The 13,586-nt window shown below is 37.1% G+C and overlaps 1 protein-coding gene across 2 annotated transcripts in view; it reads right to left on the minus strand.

Annotated features, from left to right (window-relative positions):
• Positions 1-13,586, minus strand: part of SLC17A6 (solute carrier family 17 member 6) — a 37,801-nt gene that overhangs the window by 11,087 nt on the left and 13,128 nt on the right. For both annotated transcript variants that reach the window (XM_010987484.3, XM_031459871.2), the window contains exons 4-6: positions 4,742-4,856; positions 3,560-3,647; positions 2,933-3,019 (exon numbers count right to left, since the gene is read on the minus strand). In XM_010987484.3, coding sequence (XP_010985786.1) covers positions 2,933-3,019; positions 3,560-3,647; positions 4,742-4,856 — 290 coding nt within the window. The remainder of the gene's footprint in view (positions 1-2,932; positions 3,020-3,559; positions 3,648-4,741; positions 4,857-13,586) is intronic.

Genomic DNA, 13,586 nt, shown 5'->3' on the forward strand with positions numbered 1-13,586 from the left:
CATTTAAACAGTCATTTGCTAGAATAAGACTACAATAACCTAACAACATTCTGTACAGTGTGAATTTGAGCTTGTGTTTCTCCAAATGACTCTGGCCCTCTCTGCTTGTATTTTGCCACTAGGCTTCAAGCATCCTGAAGTATGGTCCTGTAGTTCTATCTCTTTGTCACTATCAAATAATGGTGATACACAGGAAACTCACTATAATTATCGAATGGTGTGGTTTAGAACATGCACATACATGCAACAAATTTTTACTGAGCAGTGACTGTTTCAGGCACTCTGCTAAGTGAGAGAAATATTATAAACAAGACAAAATTCCTGTCCTCAAAAAATTTGGCTGGGAGTAATGCTTTTATTTTGTCTGTCTTGAATATGTGAGAGTGGTCTGCATTTCCAGGGAAAAGAAATGTTTGCTTCCCTCTCCTGTTAGCACATCCAGATCTAGTAAACAGACAATTAAATAAAATTTAGAAGGTTATTTTAGCCTGAATGGTTATTGTACATGAGAAATGGGCTTCTGTAATTAATGTGGTAACATTTAACATTTTATGTGACTGCATACCACATTGCCTACTAAAATCATTGTTCAGGCAGATGAAAGTTATAAATGCCAATATAATAAACTGTTTGCACGTTCTATTTCACCCCTTTATTTAGCTCTCTCACCATTAAAATATGCCCTTATAGTACAACATAAATCTGAATCATTAATAATAGAAATAATTTCACATAATTTATTCTGGTTTCCCAGCAACTGGCCATTTCATTTTTGTCTCATACTGTTCTATATTCTCCTGGTAACAACCTAAATGTCCCTGATCTCTCGAATATTGGTTTTTGTTTGTTTGTTTGTTTGTTTGTTTGTTTGTTTTGCTTGCTTGTTCAATCTTTAAGAAGTGCTCCTTAATACTACAACTTCTGATGGGCTATGCCAGTTTTAATTACTGGACATGATAGCAAACACAATTTGGGGTCACACAGTGTGTGAAAATTTAGTATAGGGTGGTGGTTATGGAATATGGCTCTCCCAGATTCAAATCCTGGCTGTGTCACTCTGAGCTGCATCCTCGAATTAGTAACTAAATCTCTGAAAATCTCCACTATAAAATGAAATAATTCCTTTTCTATGAGACTGTAACAAAGAAAAGTTAAAGGAGATAATGGGTAAAGTGACAGCACAGTGAATGGCACAAAATAAGCACTCAATGAGTGAGAGTGCTTGTAATCTAGTAATAATTATCATTACCACTAACCGAATCTATCTACAGTGCCAGACACTCAGCTAGTTGCTATACATGCATTAATTTTTTTAACTTAAGCCACATGGGTTTTATCTCATTAATTTGTAAAATATGAATATTGAATGTGTGGCTCAAAGACCAAGTTTTTGTTACACACAGCACATAAGCAAGTACTGTTGTACGGTATTTTCAGATTATCTAATATTTAAACTTCATACCATTCGATGATAAATATTATATGAGACATAACTTGAAATAATGAGATTGGTTTTCACGGGTACTTTGTGGAAATTAGTATTCTCACTTTAACATCACATCATATCTTCAATTCAGTAATGGACTAAGGCTCAAATCAGAGGATTTAATGGATGGCCAGGCCATCCCAATTTGTGCTGTATATGCTACACATAAGTGCTTTAAACCTTTATGTGTTATGGGCCCCTTTAGAAATTAAGTAAAATATATGGATTAAAATCTGATTTAAAAAAAAAAAGACCTTCCTAGGAAACAAAAATACGGACAATTGCACGTATGGCTCACCATTTAGGGCATTCCTGAATCCAAAACCCGTCCATGGCTTTCGGACTAGAATAAGAGCCCCTACTGTCAAGTACATTTAATAATATTCTGCAAGCATAAGAGTTTGCCTTGATAAGAATATTTCAAAATGGGAATGGATCATAGCAAATTTGGAAGCAGCCACATACTGCTCTGCTCTGCCACACGACAGCATTAATCTTCCAGGTTCTCCTGCCCATGTCCAAAGATGGTTTTAATCAGTGACAGCATCAGCTGGAATCCAGATCTCTTACATTTCTTTTTTCCTCGCTATTAAAAAAGTGTCTTTTAGAGAGAGACTGTAATACTTTCCAGTAATCCAGCTTCTGGTTAGAAAGAGAATAGAAGGAGTCTGGACTTTGGGTTTCTTGTCATTTTTTCACTTCCACTTGGGGGCTTCATCTTTTTAATTCTGGGGAAAAGCAGATTAAACTGTGCTGCTGCTGGAGCTGACGGCTAGTATTTCGTCACACAATTGAATCACTGCGTTAGCACTACTGCGACCTTCCAGCTCCCTGCCCCTAACCAGTCTCAGGGAGGCAGGAGCAGGGAAACGACCGAGAAAGCTGTAGCTGAACAGGGGCTACGAAAAGTGACTATTCAAAAAGGGTGCTGCCTGGCTGCTTCCTCTTAATTAGCTTTGAATCAAGAGCTAATTTAATTTTTTCATAATCAAGGATAATATATGTTATATATTACAAAGTTTCCATCAGCAATGTGGTTGCTTTTAAAAATGATAAATATTTATGTAGGGAAAATCACAGAGATAGGATATTTTCCTTCTCAGAATATAAGGAAAGGATTCCTAATGAAAAAAAATTAGCGAGTAAACACAGAAGTATATTCACCAATCTATCACACTGTTTTAAATGCTATTGTATTCCTTTTTTTTTTCTTTTTAGTTGAAGTGTAGTTGATTTACAATATTAGTTTCAGGTGCACAGCAAAGAGATTCAGTTATACATATACATACATACATATTTTTTTCAGATTATTTTTCATTATGTTATTGCATGAAATTGCATATAGTTCTCTGTGCTATACAGCAGGTCCTTGTTGTTTATCTATTTTATATATAGTAATGTGTATCTGCATTTCTTTTAACTCTATGGTATAGAAATGCAACATACCATAGACATAGAAAACGGAAGACCAGCCAGTATACTGTACAAGAATGCCAGCTAAAGGCATTGCAATCACAGCTCCAGCGTAGGAACCTAAAGTAGAAGAGAAAATGGTAAGCGAAATCAATGGAAATTCTTGACTTCATCCTAGGTTTCTCAGTTGGCTCACACAAACACACCCTTCCCTTGGGTTCATGCACACTCACACCCACACACACCTGAACGCATGTATATGCCTACACACTCAGCCACGAATACAAGACTACACAAGCAAATGTAACCATACTTATCCAAGACAAAAATTAAAAAATAAATAAATAAGATACTATAATAAAAAAGAAATGTAAAAGACTACAATAAAAATTATTCATGAATATATTCGAAAATCCAGATGAAATTGATAAACCCCTAGAAAAATACAAAACACAAGAAGAAAGAGAAGATTTGAGGATCCCAGTGGAGATTAAAGAAATTGGAATAGTGGGTCAAAAACCTCTCCTCACGTACACGCAGACACACACCTACAGACACACCCTAAATGGTTTTACAGGTGAGATTTGCCAACTGCAAATTCTTATTGAAGTTGTTTGGAAGCTTCCACTGACCATAACTGTATCGGCACGTAACACTCACCACAAAAGGAGGTGGTTGCCAGTCTACTCCTCTCTAGAGGAGGGGCCCATTTGCTCCATATTCCATGACATGCTGGGTAGGTTACACCCTGTGATGGGGGAAGATATATATAACCATTTGGGATCCAGGGTCATCGGAAAATCAGCATATTCCCATCTGTGATACTGTTTCTTTAGAACTGCACAAGGTGTTAGGGAAAGCTGCTACTCATGGGCCTTTCTTTGCTGATTCCCTGAAATTCCATTTTAAAAACATCCAACCCAGACCAGGTAAGTCATGGCCTCTTTTCGGTAACCTGTTTAAATTCTCCCCACCCTCCAGTCTTCCTTCCACCTCAATTTTCTTCTGATTAAGTGCAAAGGAAAGACCTTATATTACTCAGTTCATCTTAAATTCTGAACACTGTGGGAAATTTGGGAGACCCTTTTGTGAGGTGTTAAACTCAGTGATTCCCAAATATAAAATAATCCATAAAAGGAATGTGAAATGTAGATTCTTGAAGGTCCTATTTCCTGAAAATAGTGTCTAGAAATTAAGACCTTTAACACAATTATCCTTTTTCTATTATTTTGATCCTATCATTTTCTCTTTTTAGAGAGGCAGGAAATTGTTTTCAGTGTCTTATTATATTCTCTGACTTATCTACTCCCACCATAATCCAAGGAAAAAGAAGAGGGAACAGACACAGCACTCTCAAGTTTTTAAATAGTACTCTTTCAAAGGCTAAAGGCCAATGAAGCAAAAGTCAATCATTAGAGTTAAATGCTCAGATAATACATTCAATGAAATATTTTAGTGAAAACTCAAATCATGATTCAAGGCCACAGGGACTGGGTATAAAACTCCCCAAAGGTATTAATTCAGTGTTATCACCAGCAAAGGACGGACTCAAAATTCTTATCACAGCACACTAACAAAAGTGCCATTTTTTTTTTTTAGGTCAAATAGTCACTAAACATTTCTTTAACACTGCTCAAGTCTAGAGAACAGGGGTAAGCAGTCACAGTTGTAGTGTGTCACCACTCAAAAGCAAAATATCTAATTGGTTAACTTTTCCATTTTTTCAACACTCAGTAGACACAATCTAATAAAATATAGTTGTGTATAGATCAGGACAAAGATGATCTTCTGATTCTTATGAGCATGCCGACCTTAAGATGACATCCCCCTGCAGTTCCGTACCTCAACAAGTCCCTGCAGTATCCTAACAAAGATGACACACCCATAATGCACTCTGGCTGCTGATGGGATTAGCATATTCAGGGTAGAGGTAAGAAGTATGGCAGCTCCAAAAACCCTGAAAAAGAAAAAGAATAAATAGATCTACATTTCTCAGATCAAGTTAATCACAAGAAATTTAAGGTAGATTTTTTTTTCTTTTAAGATTCAAATATGTTCTGGATTTGATTGGCTAGCCATTGCAAATAGATACTTGGACTATCTTGAACTGCTAATTATTTGAAGCACAAGAAATAAAAGAATGATCCAATAAATCTGGTTATGCTCACTTTTATTTGTGCTCTTCATAGATTTAGTTACAAATTGCAAGTATTCAGTGAATCATTGTATATGTTTTCAGTCTAAATCTTAGTCTACAAAACAATCTGCTTAAGAGCAACAGCTTGTTTTCCAGATACACTGTTATATCCCTAATGCATAGCACAGTGCCTGATAAACAGTAGATACTCACTGAAGAGTTGGTGAAAAAATAACAAATACCCAAGGTGTTACACTTCACATGATACAACTATTTGTGACTTCTCTAGAAGCTGCATATACATAAAAATTTTATGAATGGAATTATATTTAATTGCCCCAAGAAATGCTATGATAAAATCTCCCAGAACATGTTTTTATAATAGAAACAATGATTACTTAATATATCTAGCTCAAGTTTGTCTTTTGTGTGTGTGTGTGGGTATGTGTGGGGAATTCTGTATGAGGCACACTTATAATTGCATATGTGTATATATATATATATATATACACATATATACACACACACACAAGAGTTCAAGAAAGAATTGCTGGAAATATGGTGCTCACATCTTTATCCATCAGCAAGTAAAAATTTCATTCTATCATTAACAAAAAAATCTTCCATCATTTTAATACTAAGCAAGAAAAATATCCCCTTAAGTGAGTAACTTTAGAAATATCCTCTTGCAGCGGAGTTTGGGGGTATACTATCTCTAATGAGCTAAGCTATGTGTTCTGAGCAAGTTTTCTCAAGTTGAATATTGAGCCTTGAATTCAGTCAAGATTAGTTGTCTCACAGAAGCTCTCATTCTTCAAAGGGGCACATTTAAATGTAACCATTAAAGACCTGAGTCTCTGACAGAGGCCTTGATCATTATTCTGCTACTGAAATTTGAGAAATTAACTTGTAAAGGGTTGAAATGGATCAGCTTTTCTGTGAATCACAGACTGGGTCAAATACTTTTGTTTATTTGATGCAGCCTAGTATCTGCCTGTCCTCAATGCTTCTATTCATTGAAATAGAGTCACTCAGGAGGTGAGTGTTCTGTTCCATTCTTCCTCTGAGCTGTTGGCTGAAAAGGTATCTTTGGGTTTGAGTCAAAGAAAAACTTATTTCCTAAATGTCTGGCACAAAATAGAAACTTCCTATTTCTAGAAGTCATTACTCCCATTAAAATGCCACACACCCACTGATATTAACCTTCTGCCAAATATGGATTTATTTTTTCAGAAAGTAAATGTAAAAATTCCATAACCTGGTACTTATGAAATAAAAATCCAAAATTGTTATTAAAATTGATATAACATGTATATTTATGCTTGATTGCTTTCAAGTTAAAAGAATTTTCACAGGTTCTTGTGTGCAAACCCCGGAATACTTTGGGGGTTTTCCTTAGGGCTGAGAGGAACCAGAAGGTAGCGTAGGGGGCATGGTTCCTGGACCTAGTGGTAAATGGTGCCTGATCCCAAAGACCAGTGAGGTGAACACACCTTTCTGCTATTCTGGGAGTTGGAATGTTGTACCGGTGCAATAGAGAGGATGAAGGCAAGAAGGGCAAAGGACACAGGAGTTCTGGACATATGGTGTCTGGGTACTGGCAAACTGGTGTTGAGAGTATCTTTCTGTAGATCCATTCTACTTTACTTATTATCCTGGATAATAATGAGACTGAGACCTAAGATTTTAAGGATAAAGAGAACCAGAGCTACATAATGCTACTGGATTTGTGAAAGTGTTTATATGAGTTGTGTATTCACATCATTCAGCCCTTTGGAAGAATTCCCTCAAACCGTTGCCCATGAACCAGCTGCATTAGAGTTCCCTGGAGTGCTTATTAAAAACACAGCTTTCTCACTCCAGACTTTCCAAATCAGAATGTGCTAGGAGTGAAGCCTAGAACTCTGTTTTAATAAATAGTCCAGGTGATTATTTTGCATGCTAAGGTTTGGAAAAAAAAAAAAACACTGCAAGTTTTTATTTTTAACCAGGTTTATCAAACATGTGTGTTCTCTTTTTTAATAATTATTTTGAAGGAATAATGCATGAAGTTTATTTTCTATGAATATCGCTTTCAATCATCACTTTTCTTTCTCTCTATCTTGAAGAGTTTAAAATATTGCTATCTCTACATAGCCTGGAGAGAGATCAGTTTTACTCATTCTTATCTCAGGATTTCTCAGCCTCACACTATTGGTACTTCAGGATGTTTGCTGTGAGATGTAGTCTCGTGCATGCGTGGTGCTAACGGCACCCCTGACCTGTATGTGCCAGGTGACAGTAGCATATGCCCTCAAGTTGTGACAACCAAAAATGTCTCCAGCAATTGCAAAATGTCCCGTGGGGACAAAATCACCTGCCAGTATAGCAAAATCAGTTATGAACTATTTGTTGAGTACACACTATAGTCAGAGATAAATTTAATGGGTGATTATTCAACTTGCTAGACACCAGCTAAAATTCATAAAACCATAAAATCCACAATCATCTAGCAACTCAATGACATGGGCATTACTGATATACCCATTTTATAGATGAAGAAACTAAGCCTGAGATAAGTGAAATCACTTGCCCAAGTTGTGCATCAGTTCTAAGTAGAGGAGCCCTGTTTCAACTCTTGTCTGTCTGATTCCAGTGCCAGTGGGTTTTGCCATTGGGATTTACATTTTATTCTGCACATAAATATGTAGTTAGTAATGTATTTTAAGATTCTAACTATAAATTTAAATAATCATCTTCACAAAACTGCTTGAAATCATACTACTACTCCTGAGATAAAATACCAATAGATTGCTTTCAGTGTTTACTTTCCACTCTTACCCTGAATAGTGTTTCCAGTTATATAATCTGTGGCATTTCTAACTGCTTCATACTTTTAAATTTCTTAATTTGTTCAACCATCCTTTTTTATTATTAGTGGCCATTGTGTCAAATAAAATGGATTGACTCTTTTTTTGTAACTATTTAAGAATAAAATTCATATAACTTTTCAGAACCTCATTTTCTTTTTTAATGTTATTAAAATGCTATCCAAATCAATATCCCCAAGTAATTAAAATTCTGATTATCAAAATTCTTGGCCAGTGTGGGAAGTGTTTAAACTTTTTCTTGATGCACTCCCACAGTCAAAATTGAAGCAGCCACCTCATTCAACATTCATTTATGCATTCACACTCTAAACCTCTGTGAGACTATATTTAGGGCACTGTGTTGAGGAGGAGAAGGGAGCTAAAAGTTACAGAGCACTTACTATACCATCTCCACCTACATTAATTCATTTAATCCTCAGAACAGCTCTCTAAGTTACACTTCCTTTTCATTTTACAAATCAGAGACTAGAGACAGATGGTGCAAGAAAAAAGCAAGCAGTAGAGCTTTTGAATCCAGAGCTCTCTGACATAAAAATCTATTGTCTGTCTTCTTTCATCTACATGAAGCTACTGGGCACTTAGAAAAAGATAAGGATGCCCTGGTGTAGCAGAAGAGAAAGAGACAAGTAGCCAAGAGACAATACATGCCAAAGGCCATAACAGGAGCACAAATGGAAAGCCAAGGAGGGAAAAATCCATCCCAGCTGGGATGACCAGGACACAGGTCCTTCATGGGGAAACTTGCAAATCGGGCCTTGGAAAATTTATATAAAAAGGAATGAAGAATTTCCAATGAGGAAATGGATCAGCAAAAATAGTCCAAAAAAATGGAAGCAATTACATTATAAATCAGAAACTAGGGCAGTGTTGGAAATGGCTGGACATGGTGGTACAAGTGAGCAGAAGCAAGAACAGTGGAAGTGAGAAAACGAACAAGAAGGTTGTGAGGAGGGTTTGGGAAATGTAGACAGGACAAGGAGGGGAAGAGAAGAGTCCATAAGACCATGGCATCTTGGGGATGATGGAGTTTAGGATAATCAATGATTATGTCCCTAAAGTCAACTAAATATGACGCTTCCTGAAATTGAGGGGAGAGGGAACTATGAAGCCAGGGAGACGGAAGATGATCAAGAGTCATGTAAGTTCAGGCAAGATAATGGCTCTCAGAAGAAGGCGTAAAGGGACCAAAGTCACTAAAGGTGGTAGAGAACAAAGTAAGGTGACATAAATATTGTACAGAAATTTTTATAAGACTCTAGCTTTGTTGCTTAATAACTATGTGCCTGGAAAGTTACTTAACGTCTCTAGGCTTCTGATTTCTTGCCTATAAAAAGGCAGTGCTATATGATTGTCAAAAGCATGTTACCAGGGCCAGACAGACTGGTTCAGAGGTCAGTTCTGTCACTTATTTCATGAGTGATCTTGAACAGTTTATTTTATGGTCTTTGCTTCCTTCCTCATCTACAAAATGGGGATATTAGCAGAACCTGTGAGATATTACAGGTCAATCATCCAGAAGAATGTCTGGCAAATCCTCCGCATTTAAGGGGTGTTAGGACTTGGACAATGATATTACTCGGTTATGTTTCATAGGATCACTGTGAGGCTAAATGAAAGAATACAGCTAAAAGGCTTTAGTCTGGTGCCTGGGACATAAAAATAAATTCATAAATGTGAGTCAGTCAAGGAGAAACCATCGTAGCCAAAGGTTATTGACTTGTTAGTAAGTGCCAGTCGCTGTTCTAAGTTCTCCTTTTGAACTAACAACAGCTCTCCTCGAGGGCTGTTACTGCCATTCTTATTTCACAGGTGGAACAACCCAGTCCTAGCGAGTCACGTAAGCTGCTAAGGTCACACAGACTGTAAACGGGGAACGATGGTTTATAGTGACTCAGTCTGGTTGTAGATCCTTGCTACTTAACCACACAGCTCTAGTGAACTCAAACAGGGGCAGAACTCACACTAGCCACAGCGGATAAAACTCTGATAGACAAAGGCATTATTGAAAGATGGGTGGTCACAGCGGTGAGGAATGAGAGCTGGATTCCACCCTGTCCCTCCTGTGGTTGGTTTGCTCGTTGTTTATTTATTTTTTCGGTATAGTTGACTTACAATATTATACGTTTCAGGTGTACAACAGCGGGATTATGGTGATTCAGCATTTTTATAGATTACACTCCATACAAAGGTTTTATAAAATGTGACCCTTATTCCCTGTGCTGTGCATTACATCCTTGTAGCTGATTTACTTTATATCGAGTGGTTTGCTTTGAAGTAAGTAGTTAAATGGAGAGGCTCAATTAGGGAGGGTTTTGTCTTTTTATGAACAAAGTCAAGTTTCTGAAAAAGAAATGGGAGAAATAGAAATGAGTTTGGAAAAGAAGTTCCAAAACATAGCATAGTTCAGCACCGTGATTTCCAGGCTTGCTCATGTGTGATCATCACCTTGGGGGATTTGTTCAAACAGGGAGCGCTGGGTGCCAGAGCTCCTGATTCCGCGGGTATGTGTGGGGCCTGAGAATCTGCGTTTGTAACAAGTTCCCTAGTGATGATGTTGTTGCTTTTCCTGATGTGAGAACCATTGGTTTAGCAGTGCTGTGCTGGATATTCCCCTCGGGCATCACGAAAGAGGCAGACCTGGAGCGAGGAGCAGCCCAGAAGGAACAGAGCTAGTTATAGCTGAAGTGGGGGCCTTACCTTTTATTGGAGAGGGGCAGCAAGGATGGAATGGAAACACCTGCTTAAAGGGATAACGTCCTTTACGAAACACAAATCATTCGATCAAGACCTGAAGTGAAGTTCTCTGGCCTGGTTTTGACTGTCCTCACTGACCTAATTGACCAAGCTGCTGTCTTATTTTTTTGGGGGGAGGGACATGTAAACAGCACAACAAAACATTATTTGGCAATACACTGTCTGTGCTTACAGGGTATGAATTCAAAGTCCAACTCTAATTTCTTACCAGGTCTGATCTTGGGCAAGTTGCTACTACTTAAATTCTCTAAGCCTTACCTTCTCCACCTGTAAAATGGAGATAATAAATTTCCATACTTCAAGGGAGTATCACAAAGATTAAGTGAATCAATCATGAAAGGGGACAGAATCTGATGAACAGTGTATGGTTTATAATATCAGCTATCATGACATAGAAATTTCCTAACATTCAACAGTTTTCAGAGAATCATTATTCTTTGTCCTTTTCTTCCAGAATGTTTTTGCCCTGATTAAATAATGCTATTTCTGCGACTGTGGATTCAAAGTTGTTCTGTAGCATCCTGAAATTCTAGCAGCTTAAAGTGTATGAATTCCAGCTCTATTCTGGGGGAATATGGAACTGATCAAAATGCATCAACCCCTCAGTCTGTGCCTCAGTAACCTATCCAAAATATCTGACAGAAAACAAACAAACAAACAAAATGACAGCCTCTCCAAATCAAGTATACCTGTCTTGGTATTCCTCCCCCAACCTTTGCCTGCAATGCCTACTTTCCAAACACACACACACACACACCCCACTTTCTTTTCCAGCTACTAGCCTCTCTCAGATGTTCCAAAAGCACTACAGATCCCTTCCATAAGACTTAATTTAAGAGATCATGTGTTTCTCCACCCCCCACACACACGCTATTTGTGTCTCTTGGAGAACACAGTCCAGGTCTTTTATTTCTTCAAACTCCATGATGGTAGAAGAATACTTTGCACATGGCATGCTCTTAAGAAATGACTACTAGTTACTTTTGTATAAAGACTTTGCATAGAGGGCAATGATGTCTTCCCTTCCTGGGGTATATGTAGGTTGATAACAGGTCTTTCTTCTCTGAACCGCCTTTATCTCAATACCCTTTTAAATCAACTGACCATTTTTTTTCTTGAGTTTTTAATGGGAACAAACCCCTTTGGGGTATCCTAACAAACTTTGGACGCTGAGTTACCTTCACAGAATAACTGTAAGATGGCAGCTGTGGACTAGAATTAAGATTTACTCCTGTGAGTAATCCCTCACTTGAGATATTTCCTGAGTTCAAGTACCTAGCCCAGTCTGGCCTCATCCTGAAGCCTTCCAAACAACACTCTGGTATCTCCTAAAACCAACTGCCATTACACTTTCTGTTCATCACAGCCTACTCATTAGCTTCTGAAACTACTGTCTTTGAAGCTCTGCCTTAAAAATTAAATTAGGTGGGGAGGCTTCAGAGGTGATATATTGTTCTCTTAAAGAATCTCCCCATTAATCAGTATTTAATGTAGTTATGTATGTTGTATTATGCTTGACAGTCATCATCTTTGTTTGGACTGATGTTATAAAAACAAATGAACAACCATAAACAATGAATATATTTTTGATATCTCAACAGACAAGGAAATAGATTATGTACTAAGAAACATTGACTATTCATGAGTTATATTATTCCTAGTACTAGTCTCTACTTTGACACATAATTGCATTTCACAGCAATGTTGCCCTGAATATAATGCCCATCATTACAGGTTTTTCAAGTTTATCTGCTGATTAAGTCTAAAAATCAAAACCATGCAAATAAATAAATAATTTAAATTATTCCACAGCTATGCACTTTCCAATGGACTTAGCCCAGCACAAAGTAATACCGTATTTTTTTTTAACAAAGAGACTATAAAAGTTTTTTTTTAAGAACACACAGAAATCTATTCAATAGGAGAAATATACTTAGTAAAGAAGCACATTGTTTGAAATCAGACATACTGGGGTTCATACCCCAGATCTTCCTCTTACCAGGTTGTGATCTTTGGGAAAATAACTCTGGTATTCTGTTTTCAGTTCTCTCATCAGTAAAACAAGTATAAGAATGCCTGCCTTATAGAGTTGCTGTAAGGAAGAATGATAATATATATAAAAAGTTTAGTGATACGCATTTATTATTCTATTTAATTCTAATTGCATCTGCCTACTGAGATGGAGAACTAAGGAAATTATGAAGATGACATATTTCATATCTTCTCTCTTTCTTCCACCCGCTACAAGTGTACTGTTTAGGGAAAGGTAGAAATTTCATCTCTGAATGATCTACTTCAACTTGATCGGAAAGCTCTTCTGCTGGTCATTCACCCCTCTCCACATTTCATGATTAGAGCATCTTGTCAACGTTTCCCTGCCAAGGAGCTGACTTTCTATTTTCCCCCTACTTTATATCTAAAAGCTGGATTTCTGGACCCTTTTGAACTCTGGGGAAGGAGATGGCTGTCTTCTACTCCAGCATAAAATGAAGCAGGCTTGCTACTGCTTAAATTCACGGAGCGTAAAGAGAACGTGTGTGCTGTTTTCCAGGTTTGTTTTTAGAACCCTTTTGTCTTTTGAAATTCCACTGTGGATTTTTTCAGGAGCAATTTCAATGTTTCTCTATAGGCTAAATGTTAACATTTAAATCATATAAAATAATAACGTAGTTTATCTGAGAATGTTTTAGTGAGTTGGTGATTCTAGAACAGAGCTTTAAGAATCTAGTCAATATAATTCACCAATTACACACTTGTAAAATTAATCTGACTTCTGATTTGTATTTTGGGTTTTGTTTTGTTTTGTTTTTTACTTTATAATCCATTTCAATTAAGAAAACTCGCTAAAGGTCTGATCACTGCTTCTAAGTAAAGGTCAATAATGTGTGGGGAAATAAAGAAATACTATATTTTCATTAAAAAAAAA

Source organism: Camelus dromedarius, chromosome 12, assembly GCF_036321535.1.
Source record: "Camelus dromedarius isolate mCamDro1 chromosome 12, mCamDro1.pat, whole genome shotgun sequence".
Taxonomy (NCBI): Eukaryota; Metazoa; Chordata; class Mammalia; order Artiodactyla; family Camelidae; genus Camelus; species Camelus dromedarius.